Consider the following 13,472-nt stretch of genomic DNA (forward strand, 5'->3'; position numbering starts at 1 on the left):
ACTCGCTGTCGGCGTCCACACAAGTAACTGCGAAACCACGTGATTGCCATTGGAGATATATTAAGAGAACTCAATATGCCGAGCAGAATATCAAAATCGACGGTATTGAAGGCATTACTGAAATCGAGGAGAGCAAGAACTGTTAACTTACCCTGCTCCATACCTTGTCTGATGTCATCTGTAATATTAACTAGAGTAGTGGTAGTGCTGTGACCTGCTCGAAAGCCGGATTGAATGGGATTAAGAAGATTATTTTTAGACAGGAATTTACAGAGCTGAGTATGGATTAAACGTTCTAAGACCTTGGATAGAAATGGCAGGATTGATATAGGTCGAAAATCCGACAGGGTAGACGGGTTAGACTTTTTAGGAATGGGAGTGATTTGTGCATTTTTCCAAACTATTGGGAAGGTCCCACTAGTGATAGAGAAGTTAAGGACATGGCAAATAATTGGTAAGATTATGTCGAGGATGGGGAGGATAATTTTGCGACCAACACAGTCACTTCCCACTGCATTTGAAGAAATTGACATAATGCTACTCTCAATATCACATGCAGCAAACCGTTTGAAAGTAAAGAACGAACAGCTGGGAGGGCTACGGTTAGACAAATGCCTAAGAGTATTTTCTTTGGATGCGTCACCAAGTATGGATGAAGCAGAGAAATGATTATTAAGAGAGTTTAAGTCAATATTTCTCGGAAAAGAATTCTGTTTTGATTTACCTATTCCTAAAGTCTTTAGAAATTTCCAGACCCTAGCTGGGTCTTGACCTTCAAGTGATTTATGGAAATAACGGCGCTGTAATATGTAATCCGCCATTTCGTATCGGCGGCCATCTTAAATTTATAATGTTATTGATTTTATTATATTGTATTGTCATCTAAATTAAATGTGTGTACCAAATTTCAGATCAATCTGACAATGGGAAGGTGTTTAAATTTCAATTTCTAATTTTGACTCAAATAAATAAACAAATAAATTCCGTACGGGTCGAACTAAATAAAACCGTTTAAAAAATGTGTTCTAGAATGCTTACTGTATTGTAGTTTATACCAAAATAACAAAATAAGTTGAAACACATCGCATAAATACCGTGGTGGTATGATGTAAAATGCGTAAAAGCTGAAAATACGAAAATTCGTAAAACAGTGCACGTTACACAGCACAATGTTTCACATACCATCTGCTGCCCGTCCTTATCGTCCTGTACAAGGTTTCAATAAATAATACAATGTATTGTAAATATTGTATTATTATTTATAGAAAACATACGCACCTTGTACATATGTAAATATACTCAATTGAACGTTCATATATCGAGATAGATTATATGTTTTTTCGCAATTGTTAGCTTATTTCTTCAGGCTAGACACGGTTCGATAGATTCACACACACAGGATTCTCCTTTATAGCTCAAAGAGAGTTCTTCGTGTATCTGTGACTTTGGATTGGCCCAGATTGTAGTGAACATAGCATATATCTAATATATAAAATTCTCGTGTCACGGTGTTCGAACTTGAACTCCTCCGAAACGGCTTGACCGATTTTTACTAAATTTTACATTCGTATTCAGTATTTCTGAGAATCGGCTACTATCTATTTTCCATACCCCTAAGTGATAAGGGTGGTCCACCCCTAAATTTTATTTTTAATTTTTTTAAACAATTTTTTGGTTTTTATTTTATTATGATACAGCATACAAAAATACATACAAACCTAAATTTTCACCTCTCTACGATCAACCCTTATCTTACATTTGTTAATTAAAAACTTTAATTTTTTTTTGCAAAACAACGTTTGCGGAATCAGCTAGTATATATAAATGTATATATATATACACACACACACACACACATATATATATATATATATATATACTTCTTGATGGTTTGCGAACTACCATGTCACAGTATATGATTGTTAAGTGCATTTTTTTTGTCTTTGGGTATTTATGCGTGCTAAATGTACTGACCTTGCAATAACTAGCCGTACTGTTTTGCAAAGTCACGTTCTTGGACATTGTTGAAAATGACTTTTTGTAGCAGATTTTTTAACTTTTTGTTTTATTGTATAAAAATTTTTTTGGCCCTTTTCGTTTTCCTGGCTGTTTTCCACAGTAAATTTTGAAGGAGAGAGTATGTTGCAGAGCAGTGATAGCTTAACGGTAGAGGACTGAGATATGCGATGTTATATAATTCAAACTTTGTATATTAGTTATATAGGATTGCCACTGCTCACAAACAAGTTTCTATAGGTTTGGTAGCAGCGTCCTCTGCGTACCATAATACTATATTGTGATCGCCAACCCGTCGACCTAGCGTGGCGATTATGATAAATCCTCCCATAAATATCTATGGCTTATGCCATGCAGCGTGTCTATCGACTGATATGATAATAATGAAATTATGAATAGATGAAGCAGGAAGAGGAAGATGATGTAAAACGTACATTGTATTTTAAAATACAGCTCCTCACTGCGGAAGGTCTTGCTATGTTAAAAAGTTCACTAGCTCTTTAAAAAGAAGAGAAATAATGGTATTTTAATTTTAGAATATTCCTTGTGTGTAGTAGTGGTCAACTATGAATTAATTTTACGTAATTTCACCCGCAGGGGGGGTCTAGGGGTTGTTTATCCATAAAAATCTATACTAGTTGCACTCTTGACTTCGTCCGCGTGGAATTTAACAAGAATATTATATTTAATGGAGTCAGGCGTTACCTTGCGGAAGTCTATCCTAAGTAAGAAAAGGACCAATATTTAGCCACTCCCGCACATGCAGTGGTAGTCGTGCAACAAAGTGCACCGCCCCCCAGCCCGCTAATTAATGCGTATGCTAAACACAGAGTCAAAAGCACTAATGGATGTAACATAACTCCTGAAAATGCCCCGTGGAGGGGTGAAATACGTGTTGAGTGAATTAACGGTGGGGGTTGCGTAATTCGCATTGTTTGCCGCATACGCATTTATCAGCGGGCTGGCGGGCGGTGCACTTTGTTGCACGACTACCTCTGCATGTGCGGGAGTGGCTAAATATTGGTCCTTTTCTTACTTAAGAATATTATAGTTCATGTAGTTTTTTTTTCATTCAAGAATTTTTCTAAAATAAAAGTAGCTCCAAATTCGGTTTAATCGGTTAATTTTAGCATATTTTTATATATATATTCATATGCATGTGTTAAAAAGCGAATACACATACTTATGTATCCACAATGACAAACGAACCAAATAGAGTACAACATTAATGTTATATGTACTTAATCATCTAACGGAGGCCGCTCCAAATGGGTTCATGGGACAAACCAGCCCTACGTCTTGGACCAACCATGTACGTTCCTCATTCCTTCGCCGTAGTTGACCACGACTGATTCAAGTTAAAGACGTCTACCTACCACGATCAGACGTGAAACTTGTAGAGACATTCGAACGGAAACCTAGAGTAACTATGACTATATAATGTAAAACACATTATATAGTCGTAGTTCGTTTAATCAGAGACGTCGTAAAAAGCGTTGGCGCTTGTCGGCCATATTTGCGACTGACTGTACGTACATACAAAAAGTGTTTTACAACACCTAAGGCTTCTGCTGTTTATCGATAATTGAATGAGTAATGAATCCTCTCAACAGCGCTCGTTATTATTTATGATCAAAACGACTTAGACATACATTTACAGGGTGGTTGGAAAGTAAAATGTCAATAGACAGATAGACAGTAAAATGTCTGATGGAGTGAATGTATAGGTAATTTGCTTATGAAAACCTTTTAAAGTTTTTACACCTTTCAAACAATCTGTATAAAGTGATAAATCTGAAATATATAAAAAATTCCTTTTGGTATGTGACAGGCTGATTGAGCAGCACTGAGATTTGCGATCGTAGATCATGGGTTCGATTCCAGGAATATAATCTCATATAATTCACACTGCGTTAATTATTAATTGTCCAACTCATAAACAAGTTTCAAGGGCATGGACAACAGCGTCCTCTGGGCACTATAATACACCAATACCTCACTTTGCGTCGTGGTTAGGTTCCAATAAAACACGAGGCAAATTGAAACGCCTCAAAGTGAATTAAGATTTTATTTAGCAAACCATGTAAAGATCGAAGATAGGTTCCCGGGTCACGAAAATACTACTTTTTAAAAAGAAAATTGAACAAAGTAAACATTAAAAAAAAAACAAAAATAATGTAACTCCGCCAATAAATAAATTGGAATAATATTTACCTTTTTTGTAACCAGAAACAACACGTAAAAATTTATAATTCTCTTTTAAAAAAAGCACAACACACTACGCAATTGAAACTGAACTCTAAAACTAGCTAATAAAGTGAAAATAAAACTGTATTCAAATTGTGTTGATTTTTAGTTAGAAAGGGAATCCCCGAGTTTTGATGGCATGGCACAATTAGAAACAAAAGTGGTGCCATCTTTTAGAAAAAAAAATGAAAGACTCGAACCCAAAACAACGCAATCTCGAAAATCTAACGACGCACAGTGAAAATTAGTACTAATTAACACTTTGAGTGCCGGGAGCCGATATATCGGCTCCTGCTACACTCGCGAGAAGTGCCAGAGCCGATATATCGGCCCGCGCCTCATAGCGCTTTACTATTCGCATTGCGGGAGAACTCTATCTCAAAATAAATTTGTAATACGTTATAAATGATCTAATTTCGTCATGAGAGAATTAAAAAATAGTTTTTCGTTAGAACTCTTTGTAGACAAGGCCTTTTTCTTATCGCTTGGAGGTATCGGATTGTAACATAAACACTGTTGGTGGCCGCTCAGGCGACATCCGAGCTGCGGCGTCAATCGCTGTGGCGTTGGGCCCTTATCCGACCTTGTCGAGAGCGTTTTACATAAACAACTACTTGAAGCAATGTTATGCTTTCAGCAATGTTATATTAGGTATAACAATAACATATCTCCTAAGAGATAATCCGCCCTCACCATGTACCTTCGAGTTATCTTTATTTTTTGTTATGTGATATTGTTTCTATTGTTACAAAATACATTGTAATTGCAAAGTATACACTTCATAATAATTGTTCCATATAAAATTATGATGAAAAGAACACTTTTTGTATATGCAAATACGTTTTGTAAGAGAGAACTTAACTTTTATTATTTTTATATATAACTATAACTTTGTTATTTATATAATTTTTAATGAGTAAAATAAAACTAGTATCATTGTTTTGTACTCTATTTTATCCTTAATACATTGCTTTTTGAATCATGTAAATATTGTTTGTAGTTTGGTTTTTATTAGCATTTTCGCAAACTCTAGTAAAACTCCGAAATCCGACCGGTTATTTTCGCATAGGCATCTCTTTTTCGCCCGGCACTAAAAGGGTTAAGCAGCGACGCAACTTCGAAAAAAAAAAACGCAAAACGAAACAAACAAAAAATTGTAAAAAAAAATTTTGAAACGCTGTCGTGCCTCGCAGCTGGGAGAAGAAAGATCCGTATCAAATAGCGGCAACCATCTCCCAACTGTCTGCGTTTAGTTAAAGCGAAAGATAAATATTGTAAAAAAACACACTAGCGATACAAATTACAATTAAAAAAAAAACTACTGCGATCGCGAATCCGCCTGCCAAATGTGGCAATTATGGTATATCCCCCCATAGATAACTCTGAGATGAAACAGAAAGTGTGCAGGGAGAAATAATTAACAATAATAAGTTTTAACATTGTTAATATGTTTAAAACTATAGATTTATATAGAGAGTGTATCATACATTTATTGACAGCAAGCGAGCTATATTTTCCACCGTTTACAGCCGTAACCAATCACCCTGTATAGCGTTATAAATAATTATATTCTCACGCACGAAATGATCAGTAAAGACACCATTTAGTTGACTTCATGTCGGACACAAAACTTAGTTCCCAGGGTGACAATGCGATTACATAACAGGAGACGTCGTGTACCGTGTATTGTATGTAAAGACATCTGATTCAATAGCGTGTTATTCATAATTAATTAACAGTGTTTACAGTGTTAAATATAAATTATTTTAGTTTACTAACAGAGTATGAATAGTTATTTTTACATCCTCACTTCGCGCTTGTATGTCGCACGTGATCAATTACTTTCAAGTAAAAAAAAAACAGTTTCAAGCTACAAATGAGATAAAAAGATATCTAAATGTTAAATTTATATTGCGATAATGGTAATATAAAGAAATAATTGAACTGTAATAGCGGTAGAGGACTGAGACTTGCGATCTAAGGTCATTCATTTATTCATTCATTCACTCACACCTTTCGTTTGACACGGAACGGTGAAAGATGACGTCTGTCAGTGTCGGAAAGGTTTTTTTTTAAAACGATGAATGAAATATTATTGTTTATGATCATGTGGTCTGTTGTGTAAGCAAGCGATTTTAAACTGTAATTATATAGCAATTCGATATAATGTAGCTTACTTCATTTCGTATAGACATGGCCATATGCAGTTGACAGGTTATTTATATAGGATTGCATCTGCTCACTAATAAGTTTCCAGAGGCCCAATAACGTCTTGTGCGTACTGTAATAACACACTGCGATCGCCAACCCGACTGCCAAGTGTGGTGATGGTCTTCATATCCTCCCATGGATATCTTTGGGGGACCCCTGTGCCTTATCTATGTGCTGCGACGACAAGATAATTGAAACAGAATAGATTTTCAGAAAAGTTTGTATAAATTTGAATGAAAATTCGAGATATTTTTTAATCAAATTTTGTGGTTTCATCTATGTGGCGATAGATAGAAGGCTATGAATGAACAGAATGTAACTAAGGGTAATAGAGTGAAACTTATTGTGAGGGAAGGAAGAAAAATGCAGAAGAAAATGCTGAAAAATTTTTTTCCAAGCCAAGTCTCTCATAGATTATGATGGGGGAACAACAAGAAAAAAACCTGCCAAGCGAGACGGTTATGGTATTTTTTCCCATTGATATTTTTGGGAGGAAGGCACAGGTACCTTGTAGCAGGCGTCTATGAACTGCAACGACAAAGTAATTTAAACAGAATAGACATTATTAACATAAGAGAAAAAAAAGCTTCGTTTGAAAAATCGAGAATTTTTTTTAACAAATTTTTTAGTTTCAATTTTGTGGCGATAGATAGAAGGCGATTAATGAAGAGAATCTAAATAAAAGTTAAAGATATTGTGAAGAAAGGAAAAAATAAAGAAGAAAATGCTAAAAAAAATATTTTCCTAACTCAAATCCCTGTCATAGATAACGATAGGTGGTAATCAGAGAAAAAAAATTTCCAAGCATGACGATTATGGTATATCTCCGTAGATATCTTTGGGGACGGCGTATGCCCTGCAGTGGGCGTCTATGGGCTTAAACGACAATATTATTATCTGTAATAAAAAACTTGTCCTTGAAATTTATATTCGTATTAAAAATTATTTAAATAAACCATCGACGAGTGTATGTATGGATGCTATGCCAGAACGTACCGAGTGACCTTACAATTGCAATTTGTTAGAGCAACTAGCCGTAACAAAAACCTGCACATGATTTTTAATAGTGCTATTTTTAACTTGGATCAATTATTATAATAAGTTTTGTACGTCAACCAAAAATGCCGGAAGAGTCTCATTTGGTAGACTAGAATTAAACTATGCTCCCCTATAATGTTAGTATTCAACTTAAATGGAAAGTTACAAGGGTTTTTAAGTCATACTAATCTGAGAAGAGAAAAACTGAGTCGGGTGATTTATTTGTGTTTACTATCTTAAATCTCTCTAATACAGTATCCAGTGAAATTCCTTTCCAAGAAGTATTTAATATCGCCAAACAAAGAGTCACTGTGACTCTGTGTTTGTCGATCTCACACAGAGACTCTGTGTTTGGCACTAATCGGTGTAACATAACTCCTGAAGATGCCCCGTGGAGGGTTGAAACACGTGTTGAGTGATTTAACGGTGGCAGTTGTGTAATTCGTATTATTTGCCGCATGCGCATTTATCAGCGGGCTGGCGGGCGATGCACTTTGTTGCACGACTACTACTACATGTGCGGAAGTGGCTAAATATTGGTCCTTTTCTTACAAAGTATTTAATATCCTTAATACCAGGGTGTAATAATGGCTAATTTAAATTTTAAAATCTTTTGGTGGGCAACACATAATATAAAACTTATTTATAATTTGAAAAACTTTATATATTAACAAACATTAAAATAACAAATAATAAAGATAACGATAAAAAACATATCCGAAAATTTCAATAAGAAATTTGGCACTGTTTTTTCAATACAAGCATGTATAAAAATAATACGTACGAAGCTTTCTTATAGTGCATTATTCAGTTTAGATAGGTGGTTATTAATAATTAATTGTATAAAAATATATTGATGAGAGAAAGTCAATAAAATAAATTAAATTTTACAAATGCTTGGCGTGCCGCATAAACATGCATAACGGGCCGCGTGTTGAACATCCCTGTCTTTTAACGCACCATTAATACTTGGTTTTGCAGAATGTTTTAAATTTATATCTTCTAATATATAAAATTCTCGTGTCACGGTGTTCGAACTTGAACTCCTCTGAAACGGCTTGACCGATTTTTACCAAATTTTATATGCGTATTTAGTAGGTCTGAGAATCGGCTACTATCTATTTTTCATACCCCAAAGTGATAAGGATTGTTCACCCTTAAAATTTTTTTTTATTTTTTTGACGAAATTTTTTGTTTTTATTTTTTTATGATACAACATACAAAAATACATACAACCCTAAATTTTCACCCCTCTACGATCTACCCTTATTTTTTTTGTTAATTAAAACCATATTTTTTTTTGCAAAACAACGTTTGCGGGATCAGATAGTTGTTTATAAAATAATACAAAGTAGTTTTCTGTTATTAACGGTCTGTAGCGCTTGGGCAGCGACTGGAAATAAAATAATGTCGCAACTAATATTTAATTGAGTATTCCAAATTGTATTGTTAATATATATAAATTTTAGCTGTATTTACCCATAAGAGAAAATTGTGTAAGAAAAATTGTAAAAAATTATAAAACGCTGTCGTGCCTCGCAGCTGGGAGAAGAAAGATCCGTGTCAAATAGCGGCAACCCTCTCCCAAGTGTGTGCGTTTAGTTTAACCTTCTAACTGCCAAGCTGTTTTGGCCACGACTTCCCCAGGTGCCAAATGGAAATATCAAGTGTAGGCTTTCCTTATGTGAAAATTTGGGATCTTTACATTCTATGAATGTATATAACACATTATGTATATCATTATGTACTGAGACCGCCGGCGACCTTTATGGCACTTAAAGGCAACAGAGTACTCGGTGTGCCATGAGGTCGCCGACGGGTCACGTTTTTGTAACACAGAAAACACGATAGGTTTTCAAAGCCAGCTTTGAAATATGAATAAATTGTGAATTCAATACAAAGAAAGGTTTCTATATACATATTCTAATGTAAATTTTATATAAAAAGTGAGGCCGCCCGCGGTCTTATTGGCACCCACGTTAACCGCTTTTAAAACATGCTGCAAATCGTATACAATCCCGTGATCCAGTTGGTAGGTGCCTAATGAAGCTAATAATTACCGGAGGGTCGGAAAAAAATAATATTCCTTAGATGTACAGATGAAAAATTGTGAGGTAGCCGGCGGCCCTCACGGCACCTATTGTTGGGTATCGCGAGGTAGCCGGCGGTCCTCAAGGCACTTAAAAGGTTAAGCGAAAAATAAAATTAAAAAAAAAACAATAGCGATACAAATTAGAATTAATAAAAAAAACCGTCCAGCGATATCCCGCGATCATAATTATGTCGTCGGTCCATCTAGTAGGTGGGTCTACCCACGCCGCGTCTACCGGCTAATGGTGGCCACTCGAGAAGCTTTTGGCCCCACTGCCACTTCAGACAAACGATTCTTCGAGCTACGTCAGTGTCGGCTATTTATATTATTCAAATTTAATTAGTAGCGCCTTATGAACGGTGGCCACTCGAGAAGCTTTCGGCCCCACTGCCACTTCAGACAAACGATTCTTCGAGCTACGTCAGTGTCGGTTATTTATATTATTCAAATTTAATTAGTAGCGCCTTATGAACGGTGGCCACTCGAGAAGCTTTCGGCCCCACTGCCACTTCAGACAAACGATTCTTCGAGCTACGTCAGTGTCGGCTATTTATATTATTCAAATTTAATTAGTAGCGCCTTATGAACGGTGGCCACTCGAGAAGCTTTCGGCCCCACTGCCACTTCAGACAAACGATTCTTCGAGCTACGTCAGTGTCGGTTATTTATATTATTCAAATTTAATTAGTAGCGCCTTATGAACGGTGGCCACTCGAGAAGCTTTCGGCCCCACTGCCACTTCAGACAAACGATTCTTCGAGCTACGTCAGTGTCGGCTATTTATATTATTCAAATTTAATTAGTAGCGCCTTATGAACGGTGGCCACTCGAGAAGCTTTCGGCCCCACTGCCACTTCAGACAAACGATTCTTCGAGCTACGTCAGTGTCGGCTATTTATATTATTCAAATTTAATTAGTAGCGCCTTATGAACGGTGGCCACTCGAGAAGCTTTCGGCCCCACTGCCACTTCAGACAAACGATTCTTCGAGCTACGTCAGTGTCGGTTATTTATATTATTCAAATTTAATTAGTAGCGCCTTATGAACGGTGGCCACTCGAGAAGCTTTCGGCCCCACTGCCACTTCAGACAAACGATTCTTCGAGCTACGTCAGTGTCGGTTATTTATATTATTCAAATTTAATTAGTAGCGCCTTATGAACGGTGGCCACTCGAGAAGCTTTCGGCCCCACTGCCACTTCAGACAAACGATTCTTCGAGCTACGTCAGTGTCGGTTATTTATATTATTCAAATTTAATTAGTAGCGCCTTATGAACGGTGGCCACTCGAGAAGCTTTCGGCCCCACTGCCACTTCAGACAAGCGATTCTTCGAGCTACGTCAGTGTCGGCTATTTATATTATTCAAATTTAATCAGTGGCGCCTTACGATCCTGCCGGTTCTATTGAGAATCTATGGGGAATGTCTATGTCCAACTGTGGTCCTCGCATGGCTGAAATTATGGTGATGATTTATAATAAAACATGGGGTTTTAATAAATACATATTTGTTAGTTGTTAGTGTGTGTTAGTGTTGTTACTTAGTTGTTTGGCATCTGGTTGTTTACGTCTGTGACATGTCTGCAGGTTCCGCTGTGGTGAGCGTGTGCATGAGGCAGTTCGACGACGCGATCTCCATCACCGTGGCAATCATCATCGTAGTGACCGTCGCCTTCGTTCAGGAGTACCGTTCCGAGAAGTCGCTGGAGGAGCTTAATAAGCTCGTGCCGCCGACATGCAACTGGTATTATTTTATTTAATATATATATATGTTCGTTCTTCCAGTGACAACTACCAGTTCAGAAACGTGGTCTCTTACTTCTGGCTTTATATGCTATCTTAGTTCCTCAACGAGCCACAATTAGGAATGAGGAGATCCTTTGACGAAAGAAAGTATATACAGACATACATAGCATTTATTTACTTTACTGGAGATAAACAGTAACAAAAGGCAGTAAGAAAGTACAAACTTAGAAGCTTAGACATAAAAAATTAGTTACAATTGTTACCTTATAACTATCTCACTGTGAACATTTAATGATTTATAGTCAAACAATAACTGAACAAGTAAAAACATTACTAAACAGCGACCAGAGATTATGGTTTATATACTTATATTGTTTGTTTATATATCTATATCATATATTCATATTATGGTTTAAAGTGTATTGTGTGTACTCAATCATTTCGAACGATATTGTCTTTTAAAAGATACGAGAGAGCATGAGAATATATCAATATCACTAATATATGAATTGTGGAGGTCACACATTCTGTATAAGGGTGCACGTTTACCGATATTTGTCTTAGCCATTGATAAAAAAAAAGAGAGATCCAGAACGCGTTCTTGCTGCAGGAATTTTTTTTAAAATACATATCTTTAAACTATATCTTTTTAGGTATAAAACATGGCTAGAATATTGTTTTAGGCATTACTAAGAATAGATTTTATTAAATTACACCCTTAAAAGGCAGTGCGCGTCATGCGAAGCACTTGAGTTGACACATAGTGTCTAAAAGGCTGTCTCACGAACAAATATACTTAGTACCTAAGAGTCGAATGTTTCAGAGTACAGCCTGAAACATTTATTTTAAGTCACTTGATAATTCGTTTATGTTATTTAAGGGTATAAGCAAAAAATAAATACCAAAATTATCTAGACTTGCAGAAACGAATTTAAAATTATAATGACGTAGTTACGGAAGTACATTGATCTAACGAGCTCTGGTACGAGAGAGGGTAGGTGGAATATATCCGGTACGAACTTCATCCGGGGTACGTATACTTGTTTTGGAAACTTTTAATTGACTACAACGGTGTGTGGCAGTTTTTAATTCGGCTTCTATTTTTAAAAGGGTGACAACGGATTGCGGTTTTTTTTTATTTATAAACTGAATTATTACATGGGTAGAGTTATATATTAATTGATTTAACATACAGGATGATTGTATAGTACACTTGATAAAAAAAAATAGTTTTAGATATATAAAATTACGTAATGATAATATAGTTAAAAAATGGTTTACAAAATTAGGATTACTGAATATTAAAATTAATTATTATTTACTATCCATCTCTGAATCACTATTCAAGGTGTTTGTAAATAGATTTAAGCTTTAAAACTTTGTTAGTAATTTTTTTAATTCTGTAACCATTGATTTTTTATAAAGGATAGGATACTATAATCGAGTGGTAGCCCAGTGGTAGAGGACTGATACTTGCGATCCTATGTCGTGGGTTCGATTCGGTGATAAAATATTGTATAACTTACAATTTGTCTATTAATTATATAGGATTGCTACTGCTTACAAGCATGTTTCCAGAGGATGGGCAGCAGCGTCCTCTGCGTACCATAATAACATTCTGAAATAGCACGCTCGCCTGCGTGGCGATTATGGTGAATCGCCTTTTAGAGATCTTTGTGAGAAGCCAAGGCCCTTCAGTGGGCGTTTATTGCCCAGCGGTAGAGAACTGAGACATACGATTAATTAGCGGATTCGATAACTGAAATACTACCCATTGTTTGCCGCATACGCATTTATCAACGGGCTGGCGGGCGGTGCACTTTGTTACACGACTGCCACTGCATGTGCGGAAGTGGCTAAATATTGGTTCTTTTCTTACTTAGGATGGACTTCCACAAGGTAACGCCTGACTTCACTAAAAATTTATTTCTTTCTACGTTGAGCCACTACAAGAGGAGACACTATATTCATTATATAAATTGTTGTAACTCAATTATCGACGTTTTCTTTTATTAGTTTTAAATATGTATTGTGTATTGTTAAAACCAAAATCTCAGATTTGGTGAGGTTTCTACTATACCAGTTGGTAGTCGTGGGTGGTGCCCACCACTAGGTAGACCGAC

The 13,472-nt window shown here is 36.1% G+C and overlaps 1 protein-coding gene across 2 annotated transcripts in view; it reads left to right on the forward strand.

Moving 5' to 3' along the window:
• The window catches only part of SPoCk (secretory pathway calcium atpase), a 62,291-nt gene that overhangs the window by 30,717 nt on the left and 18,102 nt on the right, over nucleotides 1-13,472 (forward strand). For both annotated transcript variants that reach the window (XM_068762683.1, XM_068762682.1), the window contains exon 4: nucleotides 11,191-11,347. In XM_068762683.1, the coding sequence (XP_068618784.1) occupies nucleotides 11,191-11,347 (157 nt within the window). The remainder of the gene's footprint in view (nucleotides 1-11,190; nucleotides 11,348-13,472) is intronic.

Source organism: Battus philenor, unplaced genomic scaffold (genome assembly GCF_028537555.1).
Source record: "Battus philenor isolate CCGP_79_NKW_IND1 unplaced genomic scaffold, ilBatPhil1.0.hap1 SCAF_16, whole genome shotgun sequence".
In the NCBI taxonomy this organism is placed as follows: domain Eukaryota; kingdom Metazoa; phylum Arthropoda; class Insecta; order Lepidoptera; family Papilionidae; genus Battus; species Battus philenor.